The 19,109-nt window shown below is 33.4% G+C and overlaps 3 protein-coding genes across 3 annotated transcripts; 2 read left to right on the top strand and 1 right to left on the bottom strand.

Annotated features, from left to right (window-relative positions):
- The first annotated feature begins 1,772 nt into the window (after window positions 1-1,772).
- LOC133204656 (uncharacterized) lies at window positions 1,773-4,308 on the top strand. Its single transcript, XM_061340403.1, has 3 exons — window positions 1,773-1,946; window positions 2,551-2,795; window positions 3,255-4,308. The coding sequence occupies exons 1-3, from the start codon at window positions 1,773-1,775 to the stop codon at window positions 4,306-4,308; spliced, it is 1,473 nt and encodes a 490-aa protein (XP_061196387.1).
- A 529-nt stretch (window positions 4,309-4,837) lies between these two features.
- LOC133204655 (uncharacterized) lies at window positions 4,838-7,122 on the bottom strand. The gene is made up of 5 exons (XM_061340402.1): window positions 6,882-7,122; window positions 6,617-6,699; window positions 5,693-6,419; window positions 5,397-5,503; window positions 4,838-5,221 (listed from the first exon to the last, which is right to left on the bottom strand). The coding sequence occupies exons 1-5, from the start codon at window positions 7,045-7,047 to the stop codon at window positions 4,838-4,840; spliced, it is 1,467 nt and encodes a 488-aa protein (XP_061196386.1). The 5' UTR covers window positions 7,048-7,122.
- Window positions 7,123-10,648: 3,526 nt separating this feature from the next.
- On the top strand, window positions 10,649-16,748 carry LOC133205892 (glutathione S-transferase theta-1-like). The gene is made up of 4 exons (XM_061341784.1): window positions 10,649-11,005; window positions 15,390-15,520; window positions 15,632-15,751; window positions 15,867-16,748. Exons 1-4 carry the CDS (start codon window positions 10,877-10,879, stop codon window positions 16,225-16,227), a joined length of 741 nt encoding a protein of 246 aa, XP_061197768.1. The 5' UTR covers window positions 10,649-10,876; the 3' UTR covers window positions 16,228-16,748.
- Window positions 16,749-19,109: the final 2,361 nt, after the last annotated feature.

The following is a 19,109-nucleotide window of genomic DNA, read 5'->3' as shown; positions in this document are numbered from 1 at the left end:
TCATCTGGATATGCCATATTGTAACATTAAGTCCATTAAGACTAACAAAGTCTAGTTCAATTCTTGGACTTGGGTCTCTATGTACATAACACTATAGGCACTAATGGCTGCAAAGGATACAGCATAAATATTATATATATTTTTTCATGAATTTTCTGCATCAAATACCTTTTGTATTTTTTTTCTACAGAAGAATTTCAATGTTATGGCTCACTGGTCAGTTATTTTTTCTGTGTACTGTCATAACCAAAAAATCAGTAGAATCGTCTAAATACCAATCTGCCTGGTAAATCATATCACTGCAGTAATGAGGATAAAATGTATGCTCAACTAGGAATTTAGGTTTAAAAATACAAAAGATCTCTGATACTGAAATTAAAAAACAAAGATGTGTTTGTGAAACACTGATGCTCCCGTATGGCAGCTCATGGCAAAAGTTAGTTTCTCAAATGCAAGTCAAACTCAAAGGTCAAGGTAAACAAATCAAAATTGTTGGTACCCAAGGGAAGGTCTTGTCACGAGGAAAACACGTGGAATATGAAAGCCCTAGCACCAACTGTTTCAAAAGTTATAGCCAAGGTTGAAGTTTTTCAAAAGTAGGTCAAACTCAAAGGTCAAGGTTTGTTGGTACTAAAGGGAAGGTCTTGTAACAAGGAATACACATGTGACATATGAAAGCCCTAGTACCAACCATTCAAAAGTTATGGCCAAGGTTAAAGTTTTTCAAAAGTAGGTCAAACTCAAAGGTCAAGGTCAAAGGGCCAAAAGTGTTGGTACCCAAAGGAAGATCTTATCACAAGGAATACATCTGTGAAATACGAAAGCCCAAGAACAAACCGTTCAAAAGTTATGGCCAAGGTTAGTTTTGTACAGTGGGCCAAACTCCAAGGTCAAGAGGTCAAAAATGTTTGTATCCAAGGAAAGGTCTTATCACAAGGAATACACTTGTGAAGTATGAAAGCTCTATCACCGACCATTCAAAAGTTATATCCAAGGTTAAAGCGTGGTAAAATTTTGCGAAAGTGGGTCAGACTCCAAGGTCAAGAGGTCAAATATATTGGTGCCCAAAGAAGGGTCTTGTCACAAGAAATACACGTGAAATATGAAAGCCATAGGTCCAACCAATCAAAAGTTATGGCCAAAGTTAAAGTTGCTGCGGACAAACAGACAGCTAGCCAGACGGACGGATAGGACAAAAACTATATGCCCCCGTATCTTCGATTACGGGGGCATAAAAAAATTCTATACACATGCCACTACCCCTTAACTGGTGCACGGACACTAGCAACGTAGACCTATCGGTCCAATTTTAAGGATTATTCTTTAAATTCTTAAAATCAAGTCAACTGATTGTACATAGTTCAACGCACTTTTATTGACATTGACTAAAATAAAACATTACTGATATCAAACATGAAATTTATAGGAAAGATTTCTGTGTAGTCCCTTGACAATGTCTAATTGATCTTTCCGAAGCGTCCCATTCTTCATGTGCAACCTGCAAGCTTCTATGCACTTTTAACAGAAATGTTATGTTTTGGACACGCACTTATATCTTTGAAACTCGACCTTGAAACATATGAGCAATTGAGTGTTCTGCCCTGGTCACAAATATCTCGAGTCAGAGTTTGAATGGAAACTTGTCAACGTGTCTGCAGTACAAGCAACTCTTCTTTGTCTGCGTTGCACCGCAATACTCCATTTTCAAAGAATATTCATAAGTCGCGCTGAAAAATCGAAAACGAGGCTAAGGTCGGTAAAATGTAAACAAAATGTCGGCGTCAGAGGAGGAAGGGAAGGGTCACGACAAACACTGTTGTGTACCATTTTGTAACGGAAATGGGCGAATCCATCCAGAGTTATCATTTCACCGGATACCAAAGGCGCCCGAAATGAGGAAGGCATGGATCCAAGCGATCAAAAGAGACCCTGGCCCCCTTTTTACTGTGAGTGACCTTCGAATACATGTTTCAAGAACACGTAAACAATATTGATGCAAACTAATCAGTGATCAGCGCTTATTTAAACAAAAATATATTACCATTAGTTGATTAATCATAATTTTCATACATTTATTAGAATACATTTGGAATGACATATTTATAAATCGAAATGTCATCTGATCATGATGCAGAGGCATGTAGGTCCTAGTGGAGTATGTTAACCAGGAAGTCAATCAGCTGTTTAATAGAGGTGGTAAAAGCTAAATATTACCGTAACTTTCTGTAATCATAAAAAGCGTTAAGTCCAGTAAAAAAAAAATCGTTATTACTGTAGTTAAACAGTTAAATATTAAAACAATCAATGACAGTGTTTTACATGTGAAGTTTAATACCCCATAGTTTCTCAACTTGAAAAAAAAATTCACATAGGCTACATGTATTTGTTATGAAGTATCATTAATCAACTGATATCCCTAGATGCATCTTCCATGCAAGTTTGTTTTGTTTAGGCTAATAAAGTTATGTAGAAATGCTCCAAAATGTTAACTGCTTCTAGTATATATGTCATGTAAATAATATTGAGTAAAATTCATTTAATATTATTCAGATAAGTGATCAAACAGTTGTCTGCTCTCGCCATTTTAAAAGGGAAGATATCAAATGGACACCAGTGAGGACAACATTGAAACCTGGATCTGTCCCCTCGGTTTTCTCCTGGAAGGCAGATTCCAACACTAGACGCCCAATTGTGAAACACATCCTTCCAGAGAAAATACCGAAGCAGGATTTTGAGGATCATATTGTGAGACATGAGGGAATGGATTCTACTCCATCAATGTTAATTGAGGATGGGTAATTTTAGTTGAATTGTTCAAGACAAGCTTAAAAAAAAGACATGTGATGCATGGTATCTGTCGAATATTAAAAGAAACATAGATTTTTAAAATAATGATGAAGTAAAAAGTACATAAGGCATAAGGTCATTAAGGTGCCTACTTTATTTAAAATACATGTATGCATACTGATGGAATATTTATTGACTTGCAATCTAAAGTTTGAATTTTTCAGGACATGTTTTACAAAGTCATATTTAACATGGATCATTCTCGAAAAAGTTATTCTTTTGTCAAACTGATGACTTGATAATATTCAGTTTGCAATTGTAATCAACTTTTTTTGAATGATTTACCTTTCAACTGCTGCTGGACAGTAGAATGCTGGTCATTATGTCTTTAAGGTATGACTTTTATTTTCATGTAATATAATTTTTGCAGAGTCTCATTTTTAAAAAAAAAAAAATCATGATTTTAGTTCTCCTCCTCCTGATGAAATGCAGAAAAAGATCGAGAGAATTCAAGAATTAGAAAGTTTGTTGCAGAAGAAGGATGAAGAAATAAAGGCTCTACAGCAGAGGATTGAGGTTGAACGATTTGGAATTCAGCGGTTTTCAAATGACGATTCAATGATTCAATTTTACACAGGATTTGCAACAATGGCTATGTTTTTAGCTTTTTTTGAATATGTCAAACCTACTGCAACCTGTATGAAAAGCTATTATTATAAATCATGTGATAAACCTAACCAGCTGGTAAATGTAGGCAAACAAAGAAGCATGTTGTTAATTGACGAGTTGTTCATGTTCCTATGCAGGCTGAAATGTGGTCTAATGGCACAAGATTTAGGAGTCAGATTCAATTGTCATGTTTCTACAGTTAGTCGAAAGATCATAACATGGGCAAACTTTCTGTATTTCATTTTAGGCAGCATGAATATTTGGCCTAGTAAGGAACAAACTTATGAAAAAATGCCCCAGTCCTTCAAATTGTTTTACCCCTCAACTAGAGTCATAATTGACTGCACAGAGATTAAAACTGAGCGTCCATCGTCCCTAGCACTTGGATCAAAATGTTATTCAACATACAAAAGTTCCCACACATGGAAAGGGCTTGTTGGAATTGCTCCTCATGGAGCTCTCACTTTTGTGTCCTCATTATACACAGGGTGTATGTCAGATGTTGAAATTACAAAATTATCTGGTCTCCTTGATCTTCTGGAAGAAGGTGATTCAATTATGGCCGATAAAGGGTTTGTGCTGAACAAAGTATTAGAAGGTACAGGTATTTCTGTCAATGCCCCACCCTTTCTTCTCAGCCAAGGTCAGTTTTCAAAGCAGGAAGTAGAGCAAACACAAATTATTGCAAAGCTTAGAATACATATTGAACGACATATCCGGAGGGTCAAAGAATACCATCTCTTTGATGGTGTCATCCCATTGAGTATGACTGGTACAATAAATCAGATTTGGACTGTTGCCAATATGCTGACTCTGTTCAGAGGTCCTCTTGTGAAAGATTGGTGTAAATAAAAAAACATAGTCAATGTGAATACACATGACATACATTTACTCAATTTTGAGTTCAGGGTGTAAGTTGCCATGATATTTCATTTTGTGATGTTAACTAGTAATTAAATTCTTACAATGACTGTTTTTATTGTTGATTAAACTGATATTGGCTGAACATGACTGTATTAGTTATTTTTCTCAAGATAATTTTTTACCTTTTGTGATAAGTGATGTTTTTATATATACATATCCTCTATGCAGCTTTTATTCAGTAAGCTATATATGTGGTACTCTGTTTTTAAGATAGCTGTACCGTAAAACATGCTTATAACAAAGTGCCAGGGGCAAGCAAGCTTGCTTTGTTTAAACCTAATTTGTAAGATTTGTCAGTATGAAGCATGTTTTAAAACCATAAGGATTAAGAAATCAATTTGCAGTCAGGGAGAATTCATTAGTCAGTATTTCATTAAAAGATGTGTTCGCTATAAGTTTGTTTTACTGTACATGATAAAAATTCAGTATTCTAAAAGAAGTGTCAAAGACCAAGGTTTTATTCAAGGAAGTAGTTAAAATAGAAGGAATCAATCTTGTTTTTCATTTCCTGCCACTCTTCATTATCAAAGTTAATCACCTCCAAATGGCTTTCATCACAGTGCCACACAAAAAAGTAACACCAGGTAAGACCTGTCACAGCAAGTTGCATCATAACTTGGTAGAAGTAGTTGTGGTTTTTCTTCAATCTCCATACATCCCCATCCTTCTTCAGATAAACACACTCTGTCAAAGGTTTTACAGGGCACTTTATCTCCAGTAAACCATATGGGGGGTTCATGGTTGGGTTGTATACCTTCCTATCAGGACTAGCAGCAAGCCAGGAAGCATAAGGACTGACAATGATTCCACAAGGGTATATGTTGACATTGTTGTCTTGCAGCTGCAATTTATGAAAAATTTAATAAGATTTTAAAATATGATATAAACAAAATACATGAATCTGACATAAGTCATGCATAGATTACTGTGTAAAAATGTTGGGAATCCTGTGAACATGCATACTAGTGATTGTATATTATGCTACAAGTTTGATAGAATAGATTAACATTGCTTACTTGTACAAAGGCTTCAGCAGCTACCGCCTCGAATGATAATCCACGGCGCATACTCTCTGTGACAACTTTTCTTGTTGTTTTCAATCTTTTTATTAAAGGTCCAAAATCTATGAAAAGAGTATATAAAATAATTTCAGCATACAAATTAAAATTTACATAAATAAAATAAATGCATAATATCATATAAAATGAGTCAGGCTTTAAGGTTTATGTAAATTTTAATCGATGTTAATATATATTGAATATTGAAAATATTTTTTAATGAGGTAATGTCTGCATGATCTATAACACCTTACCTGCTCTACGTTTTACAATTTCACCAGAAACTGATGCTGTTATCCTCTCCTTGCGAATCGCATGCCACTTCGGACTCTCTCCTTGCAACCTTGTCATTTCTTCAATTTGATGGCACTCCTCTTCTGTCACATATATAGAGGACAAACTGCCACTTTTCTTTTCATCAAGAATCATATGCAGTTGTTGTTGCATAACATTTTCAACAGGAAGGAGTGGGAATTCACCAGCATCTAAAATATTCAATACATAATGGGATGACAGTTTTTGTTGCACAGCCAGGGGAGATCCTTTTGGAAATTTACCAAATTTTGTGTCTGTATAGTTGCAATCCACTATGTTACCCAAATTCACAACAGTAAGCAATAAAGAAGTCTTGTCAACTGCCGAAACTCTTGAATAAAGTTCTGAGATTGGTGGGACATCAGAATTGATTGGATTGTACAAAGTTGATCGCAATCCACGAGGTTGTTGTTGAGGTGATTTAGCATCATAACCATGTACGACCACGTTGTCAGCGGAGCTTCCAGATATCTTCTCTCCTCGGGGCAGATGCCAGGTCTGAGGTAGAGAAGTCTTCAAAACATCAGATGGTATGAATGTCATGTTAGCAGATTTCATGTGCGCAAGACAAAATAGCAACCCAGTGACATGCCCACAGTGCCCTGACTGTCCAATTGTACAGGAACAGGTACTACTGTCCACACTCGGACCATCCAGCAGAAAGATCTACAAATTGTACCACAGCTTGTTAAAGAAAAACTGGTAACTGAGGCATAGAAAAAGTGTAGATCACTAGATACAAAACATATTTATAAATCTGACACTTTACAAATCCTGATACCAGTAAAATTTGATTATGTAAACATGCTAATTAAAACACGTAATTAGAAATCTTACAGATCCAAACTGATTTTTTTTCTTACCTCAATATCATGAGGTGATTCATTCCTGCGCTGTGATCTGTGACATTTTCCTTTCACTACACATCCATTTACTGCACTGTGAACTGAATTATTTTGGAAAGTGTATAATTTTGTTGACTTATTTGCTTATGAAAATTATATTTCATTATATGATTTAAATTATGCGACTGTTTCTTTCCATTCATTGTGTGTATAGATTATAACACTTGACCATCGTATGATCCATAAGCAAAGTGAAAGTTTAAACGGAGATTTTAATACGTACTTGTGATGTTTGTTACATATCTCTCGGAGAAATATTTATATCCTTTAGATATTTCCTTTTCTCCGAGACTCTGACTTCCTTTCTTTATAAAGCTCTCGACAAATCCAAAGGTAATATATGGTACTTTTGTCAAGTCTCGCGTTGCAGACGCTTTTTTCTCCTCCATTTTTGTTTATACTCGATACGACCTTAGCCTCGTTTTGAGTTCGATATGCATATTCATGAAATCTCATTAAGAAAGGAGTATATGCCGATGGAAGGCTGTAAAAACCTGCTATTTAGCAGTGAGGGATTTTTTTTTTTTGTAAAAACACCTATTGCGACATGGGAACCTACATGTGTTTTATTCAAAAGACCGGTTTCTACGTCCCGCAATGGGATTCGAGACTAGCTAGACGATTCCAGGATTTTTTTCTCTGGGGGTCTACCCCAGTTCAAATTCAAAATCCAACCCGGGTTGGTAAAAAGCAAACAACAACTTAAGAAAGGTCCGCTTTTCTAGGGGCGTCGAGGGTCATTTTTTTTACTTACTTTATATTTAATAAATCCGTAAATTCTGGGGATGGGTGGGTGGGTGGAGGTGTCTCCCTCTAGATCCCCGTATGATCTCCTTATTTTGCGACTCTAGAGCTCAACGTTCTAACCACTGCGCCACGCGGGCGACAGTAACTTCTTGAGAATGAATGCAATCTATATGGAAATCTTAAAAAATAACGACAGACATTATTGTTTGAAAAAACCATGTGACTTCGTTCAAAGGGTGTATGTGTATAACCATACAAACTTCGATAAGTCGAGAGATATTTTTCAGAAAAAAGGTCCATGGGCAGACAGGGGGAATAATTTCACTAACCCTAACGCTTCGAGGAATAGGAGGGCACTTGTTTTAGAGCAGAAGTACGATTATTTGCTATTCAATACTGGAACATCGTTTTTATGTCTTAAAATTTCAATTTCAGTTGTTTTATCCTTAACCACTTTATAATAAGGATAAGAAAGAACGGTGCACAATCATTTTCTTGTTTTGTGACGTTTACATTATATGACTGCAGTGAGTCGATCCTTTTAATCCTTGTTTATGCATTTGTAATTCGGTCACGTTCTGTTGGTAAAACAAAGTCGAGGAAACTTGAAAAATTACTAGAAATAATGATGATTAGCTTGCTAAATTGAAAATCATTTCAGTCAATAGATAGAAGTGCAAAAATTGATAAATTGTGACAGGTTTGTAAATAGTTATATTGACTTTAATGTTAATACTCCGAAATCTCCCTTGTGTGAGCACTGTGTTGTCTAGATATATCCAAACACAATCTGATACAATTTGGAAATCCTCTTTATATTCATAAACACATCTATCAACAACTTAATATCTACCCTAGTCTGTGGAAGAAAAGATGGGAATATCAATTTCTTCCAAACAAAAACCCCAAAATTTAGATGAAATTGATATCAAGAAAGAGGTTCACCCGAAATCAGAACGGGAATTACATCGGACAAGTTCTCGGTATCTAGATTTCTCCAATTCCGACAGTGGATATCCGACAACACCGCAAAATCCCGACAATGCGGAGAAGGTTGATAATTCAGATGTTCTGTCTATTGACGATTTATGGATTCCAACAAGCAAGATGAAATCGGACAGTCAAAGGAACTTCTTTCGAGACATTGACTCTTCTGCCGAATTTGATAAATTCTCCATGAACGATGGGATGTTCTCTAATGGATTTCACGACAATGAGTCGTTAACAACAGTTGATATTCCTGGAGCTGTCACAAGTAAGGATTCAATTCGTTCCAGAGATAGACGCAGGCGTGAGAAAATGCTGCGTTCTTCATGGGCGAAAAGCGTCGAAGATGCAGGATATGACGCTGCAAAATCAAGAAATGAATCATTTTCAGGGACTGAGGAAAAGTGGTTCAGGAAAGATTCTGTTTACCGTAGTTTTGTCGAAGACGAAGTGTCATCGGCATGTGAAAGTGATTTTGAAAGCCAAAGAAAACGCAGCACATCTAATCCGAAAAATAGACCAGGTGCTGCAAGACCTAGGCGCCGGAGAGTTTGCGCAATGAATAACAAAGCAGACGACAGTGATGGAGGAAAAATAGACTTACGTGAATACATTTTACCTATGTTAGCTTCACATTCATTTTTATCAAACTCTTCGACAACATCCGACAAAAATCCAAGGACAAAGGATAAATTTGAAGTTAAAGTGAGCATTAACCCCGAATCAAGCGTGTGTGAGATCATTCTACCGGGTACATTTCTTTTTCGTCAAGATGACAACTTCAGTAATGATCATGGATTAAAAAGACACAAATCTCTGTATTTGCCGAGTTCTAAGAAAATTTGAAGACGTCAAATAAGTTATTGTTTTTGCTGTGTTATGTCCTCGTATTTTAGATCAGTATAAATGTGTGTTAGAGATATTTTATACTTATAAATTATCTATACATCATAATTCTGTTCAGTTATTTTCAGTCAAATTCCCGCCCCGTTCATTGGGCTCATTAATTTTGCGGGTTTTTTTTCTTGTCGACTTTTTGGTCATAAGTCTTATAAACTACATGCTATTGAGATTTTATTTTTTTCATCTAGAATTCATTTAGAAGTTCAAGTACTAATTAGTTGTCACATAGTGAACATTGTTTGAAGAAGAGGATAAAGTGTTTACAATAATATATAGAACTAAAAATTCGGAGAAATACCTTGCTTGTAAATGTTCACAAACAGAATTTTCATGTGCTATAATTTTAATGGGTGTTCGTAAATTTAACAGTGATACGGTTCTTTTAGTTTAAAAAGTTTTGGTCTGAAAAAAATTAACTTGCTTCTAATCTCTCTCTCTCTCGATCAAAATAGCCGATATATATTTTGGACAGTATGCGTCTGTCAAGTAAACCTTCCAGCAAATTCAACATTTTAGACTTTAATTTTTATGTGTGTATAGAATGGGGTAATTTATCTGATTAATCGAGCGGATGTGGAAAATGCCATTTGTATGGGCATACTTGAGCTTCACAAAAAAATCTTGTAATATTTAACTCTTTTGAAATTTCTAAACTCAGGGAAGTCGTTTGAAAATTGATAATCTTTTAACACCTGCTTAAAAACACTGTTATGACGTTAATCTGAGAGTGATTCGCAAAATATCGCAATACATGATTATATAATTATAAGCATCGATGTGGTAAATCATTTTGTTTATTAAGTTATTCATATAAAAAGTGTAAAGCGGATTTAAAACATCGCATAACAATAACTGTTTTGATCAAAATGACATCAATACCTTTAATAGGTCTGCTATGGAACAGAAGTTGACAAACAATGTGGGGTGTTGGGATTGAATGGGGAAAAGGGATGGGGGTACTTTTTACAGCATGCCAGCTTTATAGTTGTGTTGATTTTTGCAAGAATTTTTTAATACTTAAAGTATTATACATATATTATTTTACATACTCGGTGAAAAAAAATTAAATTTCTAAAAAAAAAATAAATCGAGAAAATTTCATTTTAGTACAGGAATAGGTAGCATGTTACACAAAGTAGTTTTAGTTACCAGCAATGAATTTCCAGAAATAATATAAAGATCTTAAATTGATATATTCTGTGATTTGTTTAAATGTAAATACTTGTATAAAAGAGACGATACATGTTGTAACATGTAATACCTGACACCATGCAGACCAAATGGGGATTGGGGGATTTAAATATTTTCCCTTTCCTGTTTATATATTTGTTTGTGTTATTTGCGAAGCTGATTTATTGGCATAAAAACGTTTAACAGAACCGTTCGTTCATTTAAATCTTCTGCCGTCCTTTATCCTGTCTGCCCAATTTTTTTGTCGCTGAGAGATCGAACTGTCATGTCCACTACTGCGAAAGAAAATTAGAAACAAGCTTTTCTTGACAATGTACAAACCGTTAATTAGGATTTGATTTGAATTGTGACAGATGAATTAATCGTTAATTAGACACAACCGGTTCGTGCATGATGGAGACAAACGGTGTTGAGAAAATGACTACTAAAAAGACGAATGGTTTTCATAAAGGACCGATGGAGCTATATTTGGTGAGAATATCGCCTGCTTGTCGAGCTGTTTGGCTTTACATCATTCAGGTAAATTACGTCATCATTCAGTGCAATTCTGAGCAACATTCTGAAAATATTTCTTGTTACAATGTTTTGCAATGTAATTTTCATGTTTTTAAACTCATTACAATTCTATGACTTTTGAGCACATGATTGGAACACTGCTAAAATGAAAATAAAATTACGTTGTAAATAATCTTTTGTTATCCTAAAGTCAATCAAAGATTGATATTTCCTCGATATATTTTGATAGATTCAACAATAATTTTCATTCAGAAAGCGTATATCTGATAATAAAACGAGGAAGTTCTATGGATTTTTAATTGAATTTGATTCAGTCGGTTTTTAACAAACTTAATTTTGACACTCAAGAAAATTATATTTTAATTATTCTTAAATTAACGGGAGAGGAGGAGATACATTTTTTCAATATTTGTAACAAAACCAATTATGTCGCAAGTCAAAGAAAACAGGTGTCTACTCAACACTTAGCAGTACTCAGTTTTAAAGATTATGTGACTCCATGGGTCTTAATTACTACCTAATTATAAAGTGTGTGACTGCAGCCTTTGCCATGAAGCGTCTGATTTTATTGACTTTAAATTAAAATCGTTACTCGTGTTTACTCTCTGTCCGCACTGGCCGAGAGTGAACATTAATTTACAAATAACATAATAACATTCAATATATCTCAAACCAAATTTTTGAATAGATTTATTTTATTTAAATGGAAAATGAATTCTCTTGCAAAATTCACAAGAAAGTTTAATTTTGTTTCGATACGTCAGAAAATTAATCCTTCCCAAGAAAGTGGCCAACTTGCAACAAAAATATTGACAGACTATTGAACAGAATCCCGTAATACTTATCGCCCATTAGTCCGTGCCTATTTAATGTCGTTGACATAATAAAAAACGAAGATAACCAAACATTTGATTTTGTTGTCGCAACGTTGACTGTTAGTGGTCTTAGAAAACTTTGGTTATTTTCCTAACATTTAGAGTGCATAGGTACTCTCTGGCTTCACCTACGCAATACATTGAAATTGTATTAATCTTTGTAGCTGAAAAATTTCCATGGTATTAGCTGAAATAAATTTCTTTCTTTATTTTACACATAAAAAAGTTTTAAGAGTAATTATGCTTCAAAAATGCATTCTGTATAACTAAGAGCAAAATCTTTAGCAATGTTCTTGGGCTCAAGACTATAAACTATAAACTTAGTGTCAGGTCTCTGTTAGGGGATTTGGAATATATGTCTTCGGTCTTCTTAATTTTACCTAACTTTGATAATTATAATTGAATAACTCCGTATAATGTCGTTTGTCGATTACTTTAAATTCTTGCATAATGTTGTAAATAGTTATTTAATAATTGACTTATATCTTATATATATATATAACTTTAAATAAATGTATTACTATTTTTAACTTTAAATTATAATTAATAAATGTACACATAATTAAAATAGCGTGAAAAATGTTTTTAAATGACTTTTATCCAGACTTGTGAGCAAATGTTGACAGTGAAATACTTACAAATCATATAAAGGACAACTGAGAAATTATTTGAACTTTAATGATCATAACTTAAATTGGTTTTATCTTTAAGAATTGTGAATAAAATAGCCATTTGGGCAACTTTCCTGAAAGTCAGTATTTTTTTTTTTTTTATCTTTTAACATATTAATCGTATTTTGTAGATCCACATGCTTTGACATTTGCTGAAAATGCTTTTTTGGTTAGAATTTTGAAAGAGAAATTTTAAGTGCATTTGACTGGTTGTTTTTGTTTGCTAAATATCATTAAAAATCCGCGTAGGTCTTGTTCAATATTTGATGCATTTATCAGGACAATAAAAAATCGTTATACTATTTGGAAAGAGAGAGAGAAAAGATTTTTTAAAAGTAAACTTTTCCTTAGGGATTTTAAGAATTAAAATGATTTGAAAATTTCTCTTTAAGTGTCTGAGGAAATATAGCACTCGATTGTAAATGCACTTTTTTATGTGCATAATAATTTAAGAAAATAAATGAGATTTAAACCGGTTAAACGACACCGAAATTAACTGCTATGCACTTGCTAATATATTCTCGCTTTATCACAAAAGAATTCTATATTCAAATAAAAAAGCAATTGTTATTGAACATGTTAACTCATCAAAATGCCAATTTATGCGGAGACATGTTTTTAATTTATGGTATTTAAAGAGGTGCATATTATAGAATTGAGAAACTATTATAATGACTGTGAATGAGAAAAACCATTATGTTTGTGATAAAGGAGTGATAAATGTTTCCTCTATATCCACGCTGGATATAGGAGACATTTGTTCTTAAGAAACTTTTTTCCTTAAATGGAAAAGGGGGGGGGGTCGGAAAAAATATATTTTCATTTATTGCAAATTTATATCTTTCTTTTAAATAAATTGTAAATTGTGCTGATATTTCGAATTAGCTCACATACTTTTCTGTATACTACGCCTATATACCCTCGCTAAGTTTGCTATAAACTTTCAAAGCATTACTAAATATATCAACATGTATATGATATCTTATAAGAATTTCCAAGTCCTAAAACCTCATTCAACATCTGATTTGTTTTGTTCCCGTTATTTGTCATTAGAAAATTGATCTTCTAGGATAATTACACCTTAACGTAAACCATAAACTCTGTTTGTAAGAAAACTTGCCTATTTATATCTAATATCTTTTAAATCTCTGTTAGCAAAATAAACATGGTACATTTAAGCTACCTTCTGAGGCATTGAGGGTTGATACAGCTTTAACTGCGCAAATCTAAATATTGTAGTTAAAAAAAAATGACCGTAGAGAATCTACATTTGGGAAAGGGAAAAAAAGGGGGGGGGGTTCATTGGAGATCACTAGTTCACGCTTTACAAGTGCGTCGTCTTCCATTCCAAGACATGAAATTCCACTTTTCTTTGTATCTTTGCGCAGCCTCTTTACTGATACACTGCAGAAGCACTCCTGTCACTCAACTGTGTGTCTAAAGTCGACGATCTCACTGCATGAATAATTTGACTATTGAACCAACTTACAAAATTTAAGACCATGAATTAAAAAATTGCTAAGATTAGAATAAACCGTTATTTGCTTTGCCAAACTTTCCAACTGATATTTTTCAGGTAGAATATTTTTTTTTTGCAAAGGTTTCGGAGAAAATTACAGACAATATCTGACAGATAATCAGCAGTCAAACAAGAAGTATACATTCCACAAGTTTCCATGCCTTTTATAACTCTGTGTGGGGGTTGCCTTAAATTTTGTACTTCGACAATATTAATCCATTTAAACCCTAGTAAAATAGTGCACGTAGGTGTAAATTGTCGAATCCTCAAAATTAAAAAGGTTCTTTTTGTGTTTAAATCATTTTGAGAAAGTTAATGTATTCAACACCGATTTACGGCGTATAAAATGAATTGAGATTTAGCTTATTCCATCAGGTACGTTCATCATTCAAAGGTATACGGGTTTGGGGATAGAAAATCTCGGATCTTTTAAACAGAATTGGAAACATATATGTTTAATATATTTTATTAAAATTATAACAACAATTCTTTGATTGAAACAAAACAGTAGGTATGCACAGTCTTGCAACTAGATCTTTTTTTTGGCAACTGGGCCAATTTTTTCACTCCATAAGATATGAAAATGGTACAACAAATCTATATACATCAGAGAGAGAGAGAGAGAGAGAGAGAGATTTAGTCGTATTTGTATAAAGAAACAAAATATAACAGACATCCCTTCGTTATCTCCTTAGTGTATTATATTATTTAGTCATTTACAAAAGCATGTCAGAGATGTGTCTCATTTCAGAAGTACCTTAATTATATTTCTCTATAATTTATGATCCATTGGAAGATATAAATTAAATAAAACTGACAAAAAATTCAAGAGTTCACCCCTCATATTTCTTTTGAACTTCCGCAAATTTCAAGTATCATTGTGATAAATACCTGTACCACTCTAATCATGGGGGTATACAATGTAGGTACTTGGAGATTTTTCCCATTTGTGTGTATACTTTTCTGTTTACAATATCTCTCTGGAAATCACGGCACCTTTTGTCAAGGCCTAATTTTACACTTCTAGGAGGTCACGTCCAGTTCTGAAGTACATGTACATACTTCTGTTTAAGACGTTCAAAAGAGTAGGCTTGTTTGCACTTTTAAAATGACCTTCTCAATTTTTGAGTACATATACAATCAAATAATGTTTCAATCTAAATGTATGTAGAAAACACGAAGTTTCAATAATTTCTTTTTTTTTTCTAAACTACAATTTTCAAGAAGTTTTTCTTGGTTAGCAATTTATAGCAGTTTTCCAAGGAACTTTAATTGAATAAGGAAATCGACTATTTTATCAGTGTCATTTTTTTATCTTGTAGCATGAGATACCTCACCTCCTGATAGATGTGGATTTCTCCAAGGGACCCAAACATCTACCCCCTGCTTTCCGGAATCAGCCCCATCAAGAGGTCCCTCTTCTTGTGGACGGTGACATTGTGGTCTTTGAAGCGTGAGTTTCTACGTCCATTTTCTCTATTCTTGTCAAAAAAGTATCTCTTCATGTGAAAACAATGATGGTATGGTGACACATACAGTAAGACCTGTCATGTTCTAATTTCAGACAAGCCATTTTGCGGTACTTGGGAATGAAATACACAGATTCAGCAGGGTTTGGACTGTCCTTGCAGGATCAAATGTTATGCGAGTCAGTAATTGCTTGGTCCTTTGGTGAACTTTTGAGGTATATCTTTTTTTCAAGATAAAACTTTTACAATTATATGTATGCATGGTTTTCGTACATCTTTTTTGTCCTTTGATGAGTAAAGTATTCAACCGAGACTTATTTTTATTTCCAGATCAGTGGGATATACCTACGTGTTTCCTCAGTTCTTGGAGAGCTACTCTTTTTCTCCAGAGAGCGCAAACGAAGCTGTAATTGAAAAAGGCCTTCGTCAAGTTACGACTCACTTGGAAATCCTTGAAAACAATTACCTGATGAAATCTAAATATGTAGCAGGAAACAAAATGACTGTTGCGGACAGCTGTGTAGCCTCTGTACTCGTGCTTCTGGAGTGGACAGGATTCAGTTTTAAAATGTGGCCCAAGGTGGAAGTGTGGCTTAAAAAGACCAAACAACAGATGTTCTGGGACGAAGTTCACACAACACATAACGATTTTGTGCGGGAACTTGAAAGAGCCAATTTGGTACACCGTTGATAAAAGGGAACCAAGAATATGTCCCTTGTTTTTTTTCTTTATAACCTTAGGTTTTTTTATGTGATGAGGCTTTCCATGGGTTGTTGCAATACAGAATTACAAACCATTTAATGTAAAACTTGTAGTTACTTATCAAGCATGCTTACTTTGATCTCATCCATAGAGGGGGACAAACACTAGGTTATTTTTATGTGATTTTTCTTCATGCTGATCGATAAGCTAGTTTTATTTATAAGAACGTGAACATAAAAAAAGATACATGTGACATATACACATGTACAAGTATTTTAAATATATGTACATGTAGTTCTAAGTAACAAAGACCACCATTATTATATATATATGTATATCTGTCCTTTCATTGCCAGAAAACTACAATCATGAGGAAATTATATTGTGGAACCAAACATGGTGTACTAGTAGAAAAGAACAAAGTATTTAACAAACTTTTTTTTGTTTAAAGAATATTTTTTTAATTGAATTAAATTTTGTAGTTTTGTAATTTTATCCTGAAAAGGTGTCCTTCATTTGAACAATTATCATAATAGTATATCATGGTGATATATTTAGATATGTACACAAAATAAAAGTGTAAGGGTTAAACTTCAAAACTTTACTACAATTTTCTCTCCTTTTTTGGTTTGGTTTAAATTTTAGATTTTAAATATATAAGTACAAGGAAATGCTTATTAAAGGGGAAAACACAAATGTTTTTAGTTTGCTTAACATAAATTTATAAACCATTCTCTGTTTGAATTTGTATTTATAATTGTAAAGGAAAGATTTTAAACTTAACATGGTAAATTTGTAACATAGCAATATGTAATTAAGGAAAAGTTTGAGTATTTGACAAAACTTTTGAATTGGTTCTATTCCACCTTTCTGCTGCCCTACTTCACATAATCACACGACCTTAATGTAGATTACCTGTATTTGGAAACAAAATTCTTTCAATTTTTTAAAAGAAAATGTCTATAATTAGTTCTTAAATTGCTTTTTTGACCTTAGAGACTAAAGAAGCACGGGCAACGCAATCGTTAGTGTATACTTGGAGAATTTAAATGGAACAATCGCTTACAGTTTAAATGAAATGCCCTATTTGTGTATAGTATTTACTATTTATACTGTCATCTGGCAATAGATCTATCAAAATATTCCTGTAATGTATTGGTTACGGACACTTGAATAAAGTACTTGTTTGGTGCATGAGGACTGGAACTCCCGAATTAAGAAAACTTAATTCACGACTTTTTAAATTTAGAACTTCAGGTAGTACAAAATACTTTTAAGTTGCATCCCCAATTCAACCCCGAAAGATCACTTACTATCCAGGAATTTTTGTTACTTTTTAATGTTGCATCGAATGATTTTGCCCATAGGAACGGAGAAAACAGGGCACAATGTAAATATATTTTTTCTTTGATTTTTCATCAATTATTTTTACTTTGGTCAAGCTGACTTGAATTCCTTATTTAGGCCAAAATGTTTCTCAACTGCGTCTATCTTTCATTCAATTTCTTCCCAATTTTTAAAAATGTTTTTAAAAAAAAATTCGGATTATGGACAGCTTCAACTTCCTAGTTGTGTAATATTAATATTTCGACGTAAATACACAGTTTAGGAATTTAAATCAATATTTATAACGCAATTAAATAATAAAAATTGAAATATTACCTATCATTGCCTCTTTGGAGAAGATGTCAGTTTGATAAAATTATTACCATATTGTATTTGAAATGAAGTTGTTATGAACTGTGAAGAACTCTCTAGAATTTTATTGCAGGTAATAAACCGTATCTGTATTAACCTAAAACAAAACATACATGCACAGGGAAGCTGAAGTGATATGTACTTAATTCAGCATGATAAATGAACCATGCATGTCATACAAAAGTGAAAATACATGTGTACACATAAAATAGAGATCATAGCCCCTCCTCATAGTACAGGGAAGGTTGAATAAGTCTTAAATTTCGGTATAATTTATAATCTACATTTATGATATTGATTTACTTTAAAGATATTTGAGTTTGTACAACAATTGTGTATAAAATTAAACCACAACTAGAAAGTCTGCTATTGCAAGCAATATCATTCATTATATGATTGAAGAATTCCTAGCTCTCTGATTGGCCGAGATCTATGTAGAACTCGTACTAAGTTATCATAACAGTTATGTTCACCAGAACGAGACTTCTAGGTGAACATAACATTTATTTTTATTAACATTGGTCTAAAATCGAGAACATCCAGATTGATACAATTAGTTTTGAAAAGTTATTTCAAATGTACACGATTTTCCAGGTGAACATAACTTTTTTTTTGAACATTGAATCACACTAGACTGAGAATTTCTTAATTGATAAAATTCGTTATAAAGAGTTATTTCTATATTATTTATATTTATTGCATGTATTCATCAGGTGGCTAAATTAACGTAGTGACCTAAAAAAAACAACAACCCAGCAATAATTATATATTAATACGAGGTAAGTTCGCGGACACATTGATTTACGGAAAATGCAATGTGTATTTTGAAGATATACATATGTCTGATCAAGTATTCATTCAGCCTGCCATCGTATGCTACTCAACACATCCGGTGTAGTTGATGTAGAAAAATAAACGAAGTTTGAAGAGTTAAGGTAAATAAAGTAAGTAGAAAAAAAGTAGAAAAAAATCCTTGAAACTAACTTATTTGAGTTGAATGAAATAATCAAAGATACGCTCATTGTTTAGAGAAACCCTGTGGTCTTTGATCCACTGAGTTCATTGTACTGCCACTAAAAATATAGTAATACAATTTTCTGCATTTTATAACATGCTGTCTATGCATAGGAATTTGCAATTGCCCAATCGATAAAAAATCATTGATTAATATT

Source organism: Saccostrea echinata, unplaced genomic scaffold, assembly GCF_033153115.1.
Source record: "Saccostrea echinata isolate AGI-Se365-2 ecotype Australia unplaced genomic scaffold, CSIRO_AGI_Sech_v1 ptg000054l, whole genome shotgun sequence".
In the NCBI taxonomy this organism is placed as follows: domain Eukaryota; kingdom Metazoa; phylum Mollusca; class Bivalvia; order Ostreida; family Ostreidae; genus Saccostrea; species Saccostrea echinata.
Note: the sequence above shows the minus strand (reverse complement) of the source record. Positions and strands in the feature narration are given on the sequence as shown.

Coding starts and splice junctions, on each gene's coding strand:
- LOC133205892 (XM_061341784.1), top strand. CDS start 10,877: ATGATGGAGACAAACGGTGTTGAGAAAATGACTACTAAAAAGACGAAT. Junction 11,006..15,389: donor TTTGGCTTTACATCATTCAG/GTAAATTACGTC, acceptor TTTATCTTGTAG/CATGAGATACCTCACCTCCT. Junction 15,752..15,866: donor TCCTTTGGTGAACTTTTGAG/GTATATCTTTTT, acceptor TTTTATTTCCAG/ATCAGTGGGATATACCTACG.
- LOC133204656 (XM_061340403.1), top strand. CDS start 1,773: ATGTCGGCGTCAGAGGAGGAAGGGAAGGGTCACGACAAACACTGTTGT. Junction 1,947..2,550: donor ACCCTGGCCCCCTTTTTACT/GTGAGTGACCTT, acceptor AATATTATTCAG/ATAAGTGATCAAACAGTTGT. Junction 2,796..3,254: donor TCAATGTTAATTGAGGATGG/GTAATTTTAGTT, acceptor TCATGATTTTAG/TTCTCCTCCTCCTGATGAAA.
- LOC133204655 (XM_061340402.1), bottom strand. CDS start 7,047: ATGGAGGAGAAAAAAGCGTCTGCAACGCGAGACTTGACAAAAGTACCA. Junction 5,504..5,692: donor AATTGTAAAACGTAGAGCAG/GTAAGGTGTTAT, acceptor CTCTTTTCATAG/ATTTTGGACCTTTAATAAAA. Junction 5,222..5,396: donor CTGCTGAAGCCTTTGTACAA/GTAAGCAATGTT, acceptor CATAAATTGCAG/CTGCAAGACAACAATGTCAA.